Source organism: Phyllobates terribilis, unplaced genomic scaffold (assembly GCF_046119375.1).
Source record: "Phyllobates terribilis strain yellow unplaced genomic scaffold, ASM4611937v1 Scaffold_1__5_contigs__length_1240528914, whole genome shotgun sequence".
NCBI lineage: Eukaryota > Metazoa > Chordata > Amphibia > Anura > Dendrobatidae > Phyllobates > Phyllobates terribilis.
The window spans coordinates 844,560,473-844,573,850 of NW_027362761.1; the positions used below are offsets into that span (position 1 = coordinate 844,560,473).

General features: G+C 39.2%; 1 protein-coding gene across 2 annotated transcripts in view; it reads right to left on the bottom strand.

The window, feature by feature from the left end:
* Nucleotides 1-13,378, bottom strand: part of UNC5C (unc-5 netrin receptor C) — a 518,170-nt gene that overhangs the window by 98,156 nt on the left and 406,636 nt on the right. For both annotated transcript variants that reach the window (XM_073638355.1, XM_073638362.1), the window contains exons 6-8: nucleotides 2,882-3,062; nucleotides 1,796-1,963; nucleotides 1,269-1,433 (exon numbers count right to left, since the gene is read on the bottom strand). In XM_073638355.1, the coding sequence (XP_073494456.1) occupies nucleotides 1,269-1,433; nucleotides 1,796-1,963; nucleotides 2,882-3,062 (514 nt within the window). The remainder of the gene's footprint in view (nucleotides 1-1,268; nucleotides 1,434-1,795; nucleotides 1,964-2,881; nucleotides 3,063-13,378) is intronic.

Genomic DNA, 13,378 nt, shown 5'->3' on the forward strand with positions numbered 1-13,378 from the left:
TTGTTTTGTCACGTACTAACTGCAGCCAAGGAGCAGCCGCTCATCAGCTTCAACCTTTACTATATTGTCAGAATGAAGGTTCGCTCTGATGGAGTATTGATGATGAGCTGCAGAAGATGTTGGCTCATTGGTTACACTAACAATATTATGCCACTCTCTTGAACAGCGATACCAAAATCACAGGAACAGCACTGCGCCACGGGGTGAGTATACACTGTTTTTAACTTATATCGGGTCGTAAACTGGGTTTGACCAGTAGTTGACAAGCCCTTTAATAATAATTTTGTCTTGGCTTGCTCCTACCACTAGAGGGAGCTCAGGAACATATTGCATACAGTTTTATTATGGAGCTCAATATATAAACAATATGCAGTAAGCTCAATATCTCTACCTCGTGGTGTCTGAAGGAAGCCAGAAAGGTTCAATAGTTAACTCAATGTCTGTTAAAAATACATTTATGTGCTTTCTATGAGTAAAATGCAGTTCCAACCAATATAAGGACATACAGCTCTGGTAAAAATTAAGAGACCTCTGAACAGTTTTCTTTTGGAAAGCATGGAAAGACTGGTGGAAAGCATGGCAAGACGCATGAAAGCTGTGATTAAAAATCATGGTTAGTCCACCAAATATTGATTTCTGAACTCTTCTGGGGATAAACATGAGTAATTTGAGGTCTGAAAGCACTGTTTCTTTTTTAGTATTTTGACGCTTTATCATTTGCTGCAAATAAATACAAAATTTTTAGCTTTGAATTTCGGAGACATGTTGTCAGTAGTTTATAGACTAAAACAACAATATACATTTTACTCAAAAATATACCTATAAAGAGAAAAATCAGAGAAAATGAAAATTTTGCAGTGGTCTCAATTTTTGCCAGAGCTGTATTAAGGTATTAATCGGCAAAGCGTGTTTGACCCAAAATTGACCCAGTGACAGCGCTACAATGTGTGCGATCACTTTATGTTTCTCTCTCAGGGAGTCTGAGCACAAACCATCCAGACTTAAGTATGTAAGAAGATGCATACAAAGTGCTGGGAGAAGGACACTTTGTATCATCTTATATCTTATATTTCACCGAATTGAAAGGGAAAATGCCGTTTACTTCAATTGGGATAATGTAATAAAAAATTAGAATGGCTCCTAGCACAGGCAGAAATTCACAAAAGGATTTTAGAGAAGAAAAACTAAAACTCCATGGATTAATAAGGATCTATGGTATTAAGAAGTCATACATCTAGTGTTTAGCAGTCACGCAGTCTTGTCCTTACTTTGCATACATAATCCATCAGTGCAGTTCTTTGACTGTAATACAGGGCCGTCGCAGTCTTTCCCTCCATTTCTTGGTGGGGGGTTGGCACAGTCTCTGCGGCGCCAATGTGTGCACTCTGTCCCACAAGTTGACCATTTGCTCCATGCTGTCCATTCACCATCCTCTGAAGGAGAAAATAAAGATGGAAAAGTTGATAAACTAATGAGGGGAAATACATTTTGTGCAGTATTAAAAATGCAAAATCATCTCAAAAAAATGGTTTATGATTATTTTTTGTTCTCACAACTGTATCAAATTGCGATTACTCAGAAAATTAACTATTTAGTTAGTCGTTTAAATAGAGATTGTTAAAAGAATATAGTATTTTCATATTGTGATTTGCAGATGTATCTGGACTGTATTATTCCATCCATTGGGCTGGTATTGCAACACTGAGTGCCGCATCATTAATCACTATTAAACTAACGAGACCCTTCCAACCACACAGGTGGGATTTGGTTTCAGTGTCACATCCTGCACCTTTACCTGGGCACAGGGTAGTACAGCTTATCTTCTGGACACTTTGGCCATCACAGACAGACCCTCCATTTAATGGGGCAGGATTTGTACACATTCTTGTACGCTTCTGGTAACCTTTGCCACATCGATTACTGCATGAAGACCACTCGGTCCATGTGGACCAACCACCATTCACTAGAAATAGAAAAAGTATTACAACACACTATTAGATCTCAAACAGTAACCTAGTAATACAGTACTTCCCAACTTTTTTACCACCATAAAATAATTGAAACCATGGGGAAACTCCATCTACACATCTACCCAATTTCTACTTCCCATAACTTTGCTTTCTTCATAACTTACCACACGTACATTTAGTGGGTTAAAGTATGGGATAAAGTAGTCCCTGATCTCAGTAGTGTGTGAAAATCACCAATGAGGTCCGTAACCATATAAAATAATGTCCATTCATTCAGGTCTTGTAACTCTAGTGTGACTCATTCATTTACACTACTCAGCTGCCGAGCCTATTATTGATATGATTGTGAGCCCTCGCGGGCAGGGTCCTCTTTCCTCCTGTACCAGTTGGTGACTTGTTTTGTTCAAGATTATTATACTTGTTTTTATTATGTATACCCGTTTTCACATGTAAAGCTCCATGGAATAAATGACGCTATAATAATAATAATAAATAGTAATAATAATAATATAACATGCTTATATATATGTAAGAGCCTATGTCATTGCATATGAACTAATTATTATTGACTATTATTATCATTACTATCTATAAAGTAGTTAATGAACAGATAATGCTATATATTAACTAGTGTCATTGATATTGATTAACATTATAATTATTCTGCTGTGCATTTTTCATAGCTTAATATATTTTGGCTCAGTGTGTGTCTGACTATAGTAGTGTATATTCACAGAGAGCACACTCTGGGCCCATAAATATATAGCTCATTAATGACCCTTAATAGATTACCCTAAAGATTTATGAATCCTATAGATTACACGCTGCTCTATATTTCGAGAAATATTCTAGCCCATGCAGCGTGTCTAGACTAAAAGTTATTCTTTGCAAGAAATGCATCAACGCCTCACCGTATACAATTACAGTCGCTGTAGTACTTCTTCTTTTGGCCACAATATTTTTGGCAACGCACGTATAATTGGCAGTGTCTGAAAGTCGCGCTTGTTTGATGATGAGGTTATGATCAATTGTGATGTAGAAATTGCGATCTTCTACGGGATCGATGATATCCTCGTTTTTCAACCATTCCACCTATAAAAGAATGCATTTGAATATATTATTGCCTGCTTGGCATTTCCATCAAAACTTATCCCAGTAAATGAAATAGTTCTATCTCACATTTTTCACTTTGGAAGAATATTATATTTTGGAAACAATTTAATGATCACTGTGCATGTAATTGCAAAGCTGAACAGCTCTCGGCTCAGTACGGTGGCCAAGAGTGCCCTGGTGAGCAAAAATCCATAAATGACTTCTTCAGTCTTGTCATAAGCCATTAATAATAGCCCAATGTCCTGAAGTAGATTGATACTAGCAGCACAAATAAAGGCAGAACAAATAGATGCAGAGCTCCCGAGTCATAAATAAATACCTCTCCCTTCCTTAAATTGGTTAATTTTATGTATTATCTGCTGAGCTGTGTGACGGATCAGCCGCTATCTGGAAAGGTCCTATCTATGTAAATTACATCCTAAATAGAATGTTTTAGTATTAGCAATAGATGAAACTATTAATCTAAAGCACAGGAGAAATAAAAACAAGGAGCAAAAGGATGTTCACTTGTCTAATGAGAACATTCATCCAGGCTTTATTTCTTTTTCTTCATGGAGAGTTTTCTGCTCTATTACATACATTTCAAAGGAAATCACGGCGGAGAAAATAACATCGGCTCAATTAGTTTAATTTGTAAGCAAAGTCTTGTTAAAGTGATCTGAGCCAGACTGCCTTCAGAGACTGGTAAATGAAAAATCACCTTATAGATGTATATTTTCCTAGTTTTTCTAAAAATGGGCTTGTTCACTTATAATACATTGATGGTGGTAGAAAGAGTTATGGGTCCCCAGGCTATAATGGTCATGGGCCCAAGCTCTATTATCACGATGATGGATATATTAAGTCTAGTATGCCAAAATTCTAGCACACTTTGTTCCAAAACATTGTTATACATATTTTGCACCATTTTTATTAGAATTATAGACAGTTGTTGTGCCTTGCTTGGTAAGGGGGGTGGTTTATAAAACATAAGGGCATGGCTTTGCCAGAAAGGTATAACTTGAATTGCAATAGCATATAGCAAAATACTAAATTTTAGAGCAAATTATTGGTGCAAAATAAACCAACTAATAAGTGTTGGAAAAGTAATAAAAGTGTCTAAAGGTGAGCTGAATTTATCATCCAACCTGAGTAAGAGAAATTGAAGTATGTCTTGGAAATCCAGTTGTGTGCATGCAGTTTTGTCAGAATTTTTCCAATCATTGATGGCCATTACATGGTTTGAAAAAACTTCAGTATTTCCTAGAAGTTATTCTTTACTCACATGACTACCTCAAACAAGAGCAGTGTATTAGCGGGTTAAAAATTCTACTATTTACTCAAAATTTGGTAATGCCAGTCTTCTTTATGTAGGAAATCAGTTCAACATTATTATTATAAAAATCACCACTTCTGCTTCTATCTTTAGGCCAACCACCAACCCAACCAGGTTTGAAGTGAATAATATGTAAAGGAAATGTATGAGGTAATAAAGGCCCTTGAGTAGATATATACAGTGAAGGAAATAATTATTTGATCCCTTGCTGTTTTTGTAAGTTTACCCACTGACAAAGACATGAACAATCTATAATTTTAAGGGTAGGTTAATTTTAGCATTGAGAGAATATCCCCCCAAAAAATCAAGAAAATCACATTGTAAAAATTAGATATTTTTTTGCATATTGCAGTGAGAAATAAGTATTTGATCCCTCTGGCAAACAACACTTAATACATGGCGGCAAAACCCTTGTTGGCAAGCACATCAGTCAGACTTTTTTTGTAGTTGATGATGAGGGTTGCGCACATGTCAGGAGGAATTTTGGTCCACTCCTCTTTGCAGATCATCTCTTAATCCTTAAGATTTTGAAGCTGTCACTTGGCAACTCGGAGCTTCAACTCCCTCCATAAGTTTTCTATGGGATTAAGGTCTAGAGACTGGCTAGGCCACATCATGACCTTACTGTGCTTCTTTTTGAGCCACTCCTTTGTTGTCTTGGCTGTATGTTTTGGGTCATTGTCTTACTGGAAGACCCAGCCACGACCCATCTTCAATGCTCTTACTGAGGGAAGGAGGTTGTTGGCCAAAATATCACGATACATGACCCTATCCATCTTCCCTTCAGTATGGTGCAGTCATCATGTCCCCTATGCAGAAAAGCACCCCCAAAATAAAATGTTTCCCCCACCATGCTTCACGGTTGGGACAATGTTCTAAGGATGTCCTCATCCTTCTTCTTCCTCCAAACACGGCGAGATGGATTAATGCCAAAGAGCTCAATTTTTGTCTCATCTGACAACAGCACCTTCTCCAAATAGCCCACAGAATCATTCAGGTGTTCATTGGCAAACTTCAGACGGGCCTGCACATGTGCCTTCTTGAGCATGGGTACCCTGTGGGCACTGCAGGATTTTAAACCATTAAGGCGTAATGTGTTACCAATGGTTTTCTTGGTGACTGTGGTCCCAGCTGCCTTGAGATCATTAACAAGTTCTGCCCGTGTAGTTTTAGGCTGATCTCTGACCTTCCTCATGATCAAGGATACCCCATGCGGTGAGATTTTGCATGGTGCCCCTGATCGATGTAAATTGACAGTTATTTTGCATTTCTTCCATTTTCTTACTATTGCACCAACAGTGGTCTCCTTCTCACCCAGCGTTTTACTTATGGTTTTGTAGCTCATTCCAGTTATGTGCAGGTCTATGATCTTGTCCCTGACATCCTTAGAAAGCTCTTTGGTCTTGCCCATATTGTAGAGGTTACAGTCTGACTGATTAATTGAGTCTGTGGACAGGAGTCTTTTATACAGGTGACTATGTAAGACAGCTGTCTTTAATGCAGGTAACGAGTTGATTTGGAGCGTCTAACTGGTCTGTAGGAGGTAGAACTCATAATGGTTTGTAGGGGATCAAATACTTATTTCTCACTTCAAAATGTAAATAAATTTATCTAATTTATACAATGTGATTTTCTTGATTTTTTTTTAGATTCTATCTCTCAATGTTAAAATTAACCTACCCTTAAAATTATAGACTGTTCATGTCTTTGTCAGTGGGCAAACTTACAAAAACAGCAAGAGATAAAATAATTATTTCTTTCACTGTATACATAGCAGAAACCCAATCATAATAGGTCTAAAGGCCATTAGATAGTTGTCAGTCAAACAAAGGTTCATCCGTCAGCTATCTCCTTCAACTCTCCCATACACAGGAATACTCTAGATGGTGGAGCACTCCTAGTTCCTCTATGAGGCAGGAGCTTATTTCAGTGCCAAATAAAATGAGATTCATCAGTCCAGGTCCTTCTTAACATCAATCTGACATGGGTTGTGAGCTTGCATTGCATATTTTGGCCAAAATATCAACCAAAAAATGCAGGATGCAGCTAGATCCTGTTGTCTGGGCTGCCAACTTGACTTTGTATTTTTTCTGGACAGCTTATCAAAAACTCACGTATGCCTTAACATTATTTTACGGACCGGGCAAAAAAGTGCCCTATTTCTGGATGGTTGGCAACCCTGTGTTGATTAGGGAAATTGAGAATGCACTCATATAGTGCTGGACAGCCGATCTAATAGTATTGGGATCACCAATAGACTGTAAGTTGGCATGGCGCATATCTGTGTGACTGACACCTTTTAGAAGCGCTACCTGCATTTGTAATACTAATATTATACTAAGTAACCATCCCCTCATGGATGACAGCTGTGTGAGTGGTTGTTTTATCAGTACCTTGCACCTGCACTGCCTAGACCTTTTATCATGATGCCTTTCGCGTCATCTAGTATATTGGTAATACAACCAGGTATTGGTAAGTATGTCTTCTTTTTTCTGTGAAATTTTTGGATTTGATGTCCTTTTCAGAGAATGCCTTTTAACTTCTAATAATATAGTAGTATTGGCAGTAAATAATTAGAAGCTGCAATCTTTCTCACATAGAAATTAATTCAAAAGATGGATGGTAAATCTGTACACTGCCCTATGCTTATTTCATGGAATGGAAAGTGGTGACATTTCCCCTTTAATGCATTGTTCCCTTTAATATTATATTACAATTAGACAAAAAACCCAGTCACATACTGAACAAGACATTCTCATTAAATCCATCAAAATACGTGGGTTGAACAGTACCCAGTGTGCTTCTTTGGCAAATGAAGGGTACAGAAGCACAAATTTCACACAGTTGTTCCAAGTACATTTGTCTGCGCTCACCTCCTTCCTCCATTCAGAGACAGATGTGTTATGTCTAATTATTCATTGATTGGTATCAAGAGATGAATCTCCATAATTGGCACATTTGTTCCAATTAACAAAGGAAAACTGCCACATGCCACGAAAATGAAGTGTTATATAAGCATACATAACTATGAGAGGAGAAAACGGCAGCTAACTGTCTACACCGGGCTTGTGTAGCCCTAGGACATGTACAATCGCTGCATTGAAACAAGAGGAAAAAGAAAGAGAAATGCAATCCAGAACAGAATTTCATTACATAAATAAACGCGTACAGAGTACATTAATCAAACAAGTGATTATATGAATGAGAAGAGCAATTATCAGATGTAAACTCAGCCACGCCAAGCTAATGTCATCTTGAAGTTGAGCACTTTTGGCAGACACCCCGTGTTTAGAAACAGAGACCTGTAGGATTTGTACGAGTAATTACAGAGTTTCATTTTCTACATTAATGTTAATTGAGAGAGTTCTTCATGTACTAGGAAGATGGCACTTGTCACCGCACTCCGCTGTCTGTGTATGCGCGCTTCAATTTGACCAATAAAGTTATTGAAAAGCAGCCAGGACCGAATGCAATCAAAAGCAAATTTCATTAGTTGTTATCCAGGAGGCGCTAACTAACTTCAGTGCTGGGAAGACGCGTGTTCTTTATTTGGGAATGGTTGTAGCAAGGTGTTCGGATCTACGCTTGCCAAAACAAAGTCAGATCCAATCACGAAAAGTAGAAGCAAATACAAGGCAAAAAAAAGTTCACTTGCACATTAATACAGTATTGGCACTCTGCCTACCTGTGCTGATTTTACCAGGAAGCCGATAGCACATTATATGAAGACAGATTACACTACAGGAATAAGCAATACTCCAGCATTTGCATAAACAAATCATTCTTCAACTTCTCCGCCAGCGTCTGTCTTCATTTTCCCTAACACAAAGAGGAATTTGCACCTTTTGTCTCTCGGGGATCACATCCGATAGTAACAATGTGGTATATTCCATTTAAGTGTGATATCCATTATCACTTGTTAACAGACAGTCACTTAAATGTCCATTAGAGAGTGATAATGGCATCAATGCTTTAAAGGATATGTCTGGAATATGGATTATTTGGATTGTTTTAGGTTGCAGGTGAAAATGTTATAAAGTAGACTGTGCAGCCCACCAGACAAAATTCCCACCCAATAATACATGCATTTATTAGGTAGCATTCTTCACATGGAATCTGAATGTTTATGGCATTATTTCAGTACTGTTCAAGGAGTATATAGTTAAAATAAAGTCTATTCATGTCTGATATTTGCACTGAAGCTGACTTAGATCCATAAATTATAGAATGGGAACAGTTTGAATAGATTTACTAACTTTTCAATAATGTCTCACCAGTAGTAGAAACTTTTTATATAAGATTTCCTAATCTGATTACATCTTTGTCACCTATGTGCACAGTAAGTTACATTTATTGCCTACAGAAAAATTGACATAAAGCTGTATGCACCAGCAAAGTCACTACTTTGCATCACACTAGCACAGAATACCCCAAAACACATGTCTGTAAACTGAGATTCTGATTTGGCTTTTATCCTAAGACATATGGCAAGGCTCGTTAAAGGGTCGATATTGACTTGTAGGATTGCTACTTCCAATAGGTTGCACTAGAGTTTAAGTCCTCCTAGAAACAATTTGCATATTTAATTTCCCAGAGAAGCATGCAAGGCATTTAAGTCTCCTCATACTGGTATGCCAGACCTGGCATGTCAATCTCCATAAGGAGAAAACTTCCCCCATTGATACTAGCACACTATACAATTAAGTGGGAACTGTGCTTTCTACAAACTTTGCGTAATACACGTGAATATAAGAAGTCTGTAATATATTTTATCAGGGAAACTGGCTTTTTTAATCACTTGTCAGCCACTTCCCAGCTTCACCCTGCCTTCGGGACTCATCATTCACTCTGAAAAAAAACCCCAGATCAAATATATTTTGCTCAAGACAAGATAGACTGCTAGCACAGTGAGGTGTCACGTTACAGAGGATATTGAAGTCTATGGGAGGAGGAGAGAGAAACAGCGTGGGAGGCAGAGAAACGGATTGTGCAGATTCCAACTAGCTTCTGCAAGAGCTGGACTCATAGCTACACTACTCAGTACTGGTGTATAATTTCTTCCATGCCTCTTCTGCTTCTATCTGTGTGCTACTACAGGGAAAAAAATCATGAATCCCTCTTTTCTGTGTATTTAGTGTATGAGAGACGACATAGCAATTAGTCTCAACCCACTAGCTCAGAGTCATTTGCAAATTAGAGATAGAGCCTGTAGAAGGGAAAATTGGTGAAAAAAGCAAGATGTAACTCATATAATGACCAGAAATAGTGTTATTTCTCCTCCACACATGATAGTTTATTCAGAAAAGTAACTTGAAAGTATAGATCCCCTTTAAATGGAGTAGAACACCAATCAGTGTAGCAATGTAGCAATTTCTTTTCAAGCAGCCCTATCACCTAGAGAGCGCTGTCAATCATCATTCAGGGAGGAAGAAGAGTGCCTTGATAATTAAAGGGCGGAGTGGTGCACTCATGCCAAGGGTGCGCTGAACACCATCATTTGCATATTAGGTAAACTGATTATGAAAATCAAAGGCAACATTTATTACATTAAATATATGATTTTCATTTTGATTTTTACTAGTAGATATTAAATATTACACTGGAAATATAAGTATTGAAGAGCAGCATCTCTTAGAACTTTCTTAAGTGGTTGCAACTATTATCTTGGCCCCATACAATGCATTGCTCTAAGTAAGCTGAGATAAAGCATATATAATTATACTCATATACTAAATAAAAGGCATTATTTCATTTCAAAAAGCCCTTTAGATAGTCAGTCACTGTTATCTTGTGTATGTGCAGAACATCCTTTGCCCGGCACAGGTACAACACTCTCTCTGTTGTGAACAATAACCTTCCTGACATGCACAACATATCCATGATGTTCAAAGAAGGGAATGTATGGGGCAAGTGCTGGGCTGGAAATGCAAGGAACATGTGCGGGATTTAGCTGCCAATGACAGTGATATAAGGGAATTGCAGAGATTAATCAATCCTAAGAGGGAGGTGTTAGGCAGGATGTATGGTGGAAGACCAGTGCAAATACGGTATTGGCAGCTTGGAGCTCCTGCCAGCTCATTTCTATGAAATAATTTTCTATATACAGTATGTTACTACAAAAATATGACATAATTAGTTTTTTTGTACTACGTCACTTAGTGCAGTAATTGCTTAATAGCTATGCTAAATACAACTCTATATTTCTACCTAAAAACGCTTTGCTCGTGGTGAATGATATGGTCTATTCTCCAGAGGATAATTCTACATCTGCTACACCATTCCTGGATTTTCAAGAATTGTATATTGATGAAAGTTTTTATTTTAGATCTCTCTACTTGCATTCTGAGTTTAACATATCTTCTATGAAATAACAGTCACATAGTGTGCAATCTTATATATGTCACTCGCTTTTCATTAACATTCAAAGCATATAAACCAGCTTTTACTAAGCCTTTTTATCATTGGCCACCGGTAAAGATGTGATCAGCATATGTTAACCATAACGTTTCTGACATATTAATATATCTACACATCAACTCTTTATAAATTCTGAATTCTGCATTCCAAAATATCATAAACTCTTCTAAGTCTGATATGAGGAGGGGGCCCATGACGATTGAGCAGTTAGTCATCAACGTTGGACAGCGTGTCATTTTGATAATAATTTCCAAGCTGTTGTAAATGTCACCAATGCTAAATAATGATCAGCACACTACAAAAAAATATTCACTATGTCAAGAGAGGGAATCAGAAGATGTGCAATGTGACAATTACCCAGCTTTTAGCCTTTGTCTGGTGAACATCTCTACCTAATATTAAATTGGCCTTTTGTAGGGTCATAATTTACAGGCATGTCCAACACATAGTTTTCTTGACAAAAATATTAAATGAACTGTTTAGAGGTTTTTACAGTATGACTTCACATTCATTTTATAGACTTTTTTGTGCCATTTATCAATTGTCAGCAATTGGTGCACTAGTTACTAGGTAAAGCATATGCTTAGTGTAAGATGATATTAGTTACTGGCTTACATTAATGCACATTTACCAGATTTACATCTCAAGAGCTTGTCCGCACAGATTGGTAGGTGCCTGTAAAGGCCCCGTCACACTTAGCGATGCTACAGCGATCCCGACAACGTTGCTGCATCGCTATGTGGTCGCTGGTGAGCTGTCAAACAGGCAGGCTCACCAGCGATCAGGGGAGCAGTGACATCGTGGAAAAAATCTTTCCACGATGTCCTGCTCCTGGTTACCAGCCTGCTGAAGCAGGAGCAGGCTGGTAACCATGATAAACAGCGGGTTACTAAGTGCGCGTGTGCCCCTAGTAACCCGCTGTTTATAATGGTTACCAGCCTGATCGCTGGTCCCGCTGGTCACACACAGCGATGTGTGCTGACCAGCGGGAGGGCAAAGACCAAAAAATGGTCCAGGATAATCTGCAGCGATCAGTGACCTCACAGCAGGGGCCTGATCGCTGCAAAGTGTCACACATAGCGACATCGCTGGTGAGGTCGCTGTTGCGTCACCAAAACCTTTACTCAGCAGCGATCTCGCTAGCGATCTCGCTATGTGCGACTGGGGCTTTACACCACTCATTATCATATAGTCACCCTTCACCCCACATACTAAATGTGACCATACATTACTAATGTATAGCTACTATAATTAAAAAGGATCCTATCACACTGTAGACATAGTGCGATCTGTGGAAGTATGATGGTATAGAGAAGGAGAAGTTGAGCAGAATGATTTACAGGTTTGTTAAAAAAGATTAATTAAAACTTAGATTTTGTCCTTTGAAATCCCTTGTGTTTGTAGCCTATGTGTAGTAGAGAGCAATGAACCGAGCAATGAACCAGCAGGAGGATTCTTGCAGCGGAACCAAGTTATGATAGAAGAGTAGAAGGGGGAGCAAATTCAGATGCTGGACCTGATCAGGTGACCTCCAGAAAGGATTTCCTGGATATAAAAGTCCAGTGCGCCAAGACACAGGCAGATTTGGCGCCAGGCTGCAGAGTGGAGCAGACGTGCTCCAGAGGGACAGCAGAGCCCAGCGTGACAGGTCTCAGCCGGAGGCCTGCGCTCCACCAGAGTCAGACACCGGCTGAGAGGCTCCGGACTCCTCACAGAAGCGCCCTGAGCCCTGCGCATATTGGTCAGAGTCAATATCTGCACCCCACACTGAGTAAGTTCCCAGGATCCGATGCCGCCTGTCAAGAACTGAGGTCTGGACCCCCTTACTCCAAGCGTGAGACACTACCATCGACGATCAAGCCGAAAAGAGCTGAGAGGGGACTGTGACAGGAGAGACGAGGCAGCAACCGTGGAGGGATCGCGCAAATGAACAGGGCCGTCACTTCCAACTCTCACCTATGGTACCGGGGACAGTTGGGATTAGGACTTCAGGTTGGGAAGGGGCCGGTTGGTGCGTGGGAGGCTAACCGGGATCTCTTAGACTTTATCTGGAAGAGACTTGCGGCCTAGCGGGAAGAACCAGTGACCCCCGCTAGGACCATATAAAGAGAACTCACGTGATGACTCCCACGACTGGGTGCATCACACTTTTGCAAAGAACTTTACTGTTATTCACTGAAAATATTTCTTATTGTTATTACAAGTTGTTGTTTATTATCCCTGTTACTAACCCCCTGTCATAATACTTGCTATACATATAAAGTAGTTTTATCAATCCCTGACTGTTCCCACCTTGTGTCTCTGTGCGTTGCATTAGGGCACCTGTGTTACATGAGTCCAGTGGGCGGTCCTACTAGTGATTGACAGCTATGTCTGCATGCACAATTATACAGGGAAGACTGTTAATCACTCAGTAGGACCGCCCACTGGACTTGTATGCATACAAAAACCAGGGATTTCAAGAATAAAATCTAAGTTTTACCGAAACCTTTCCCACAAAAATGTATATCATTCTGGTGCGCTCCTCTTGCTCTATAACATCCTGCCTGCAGATCACACATGA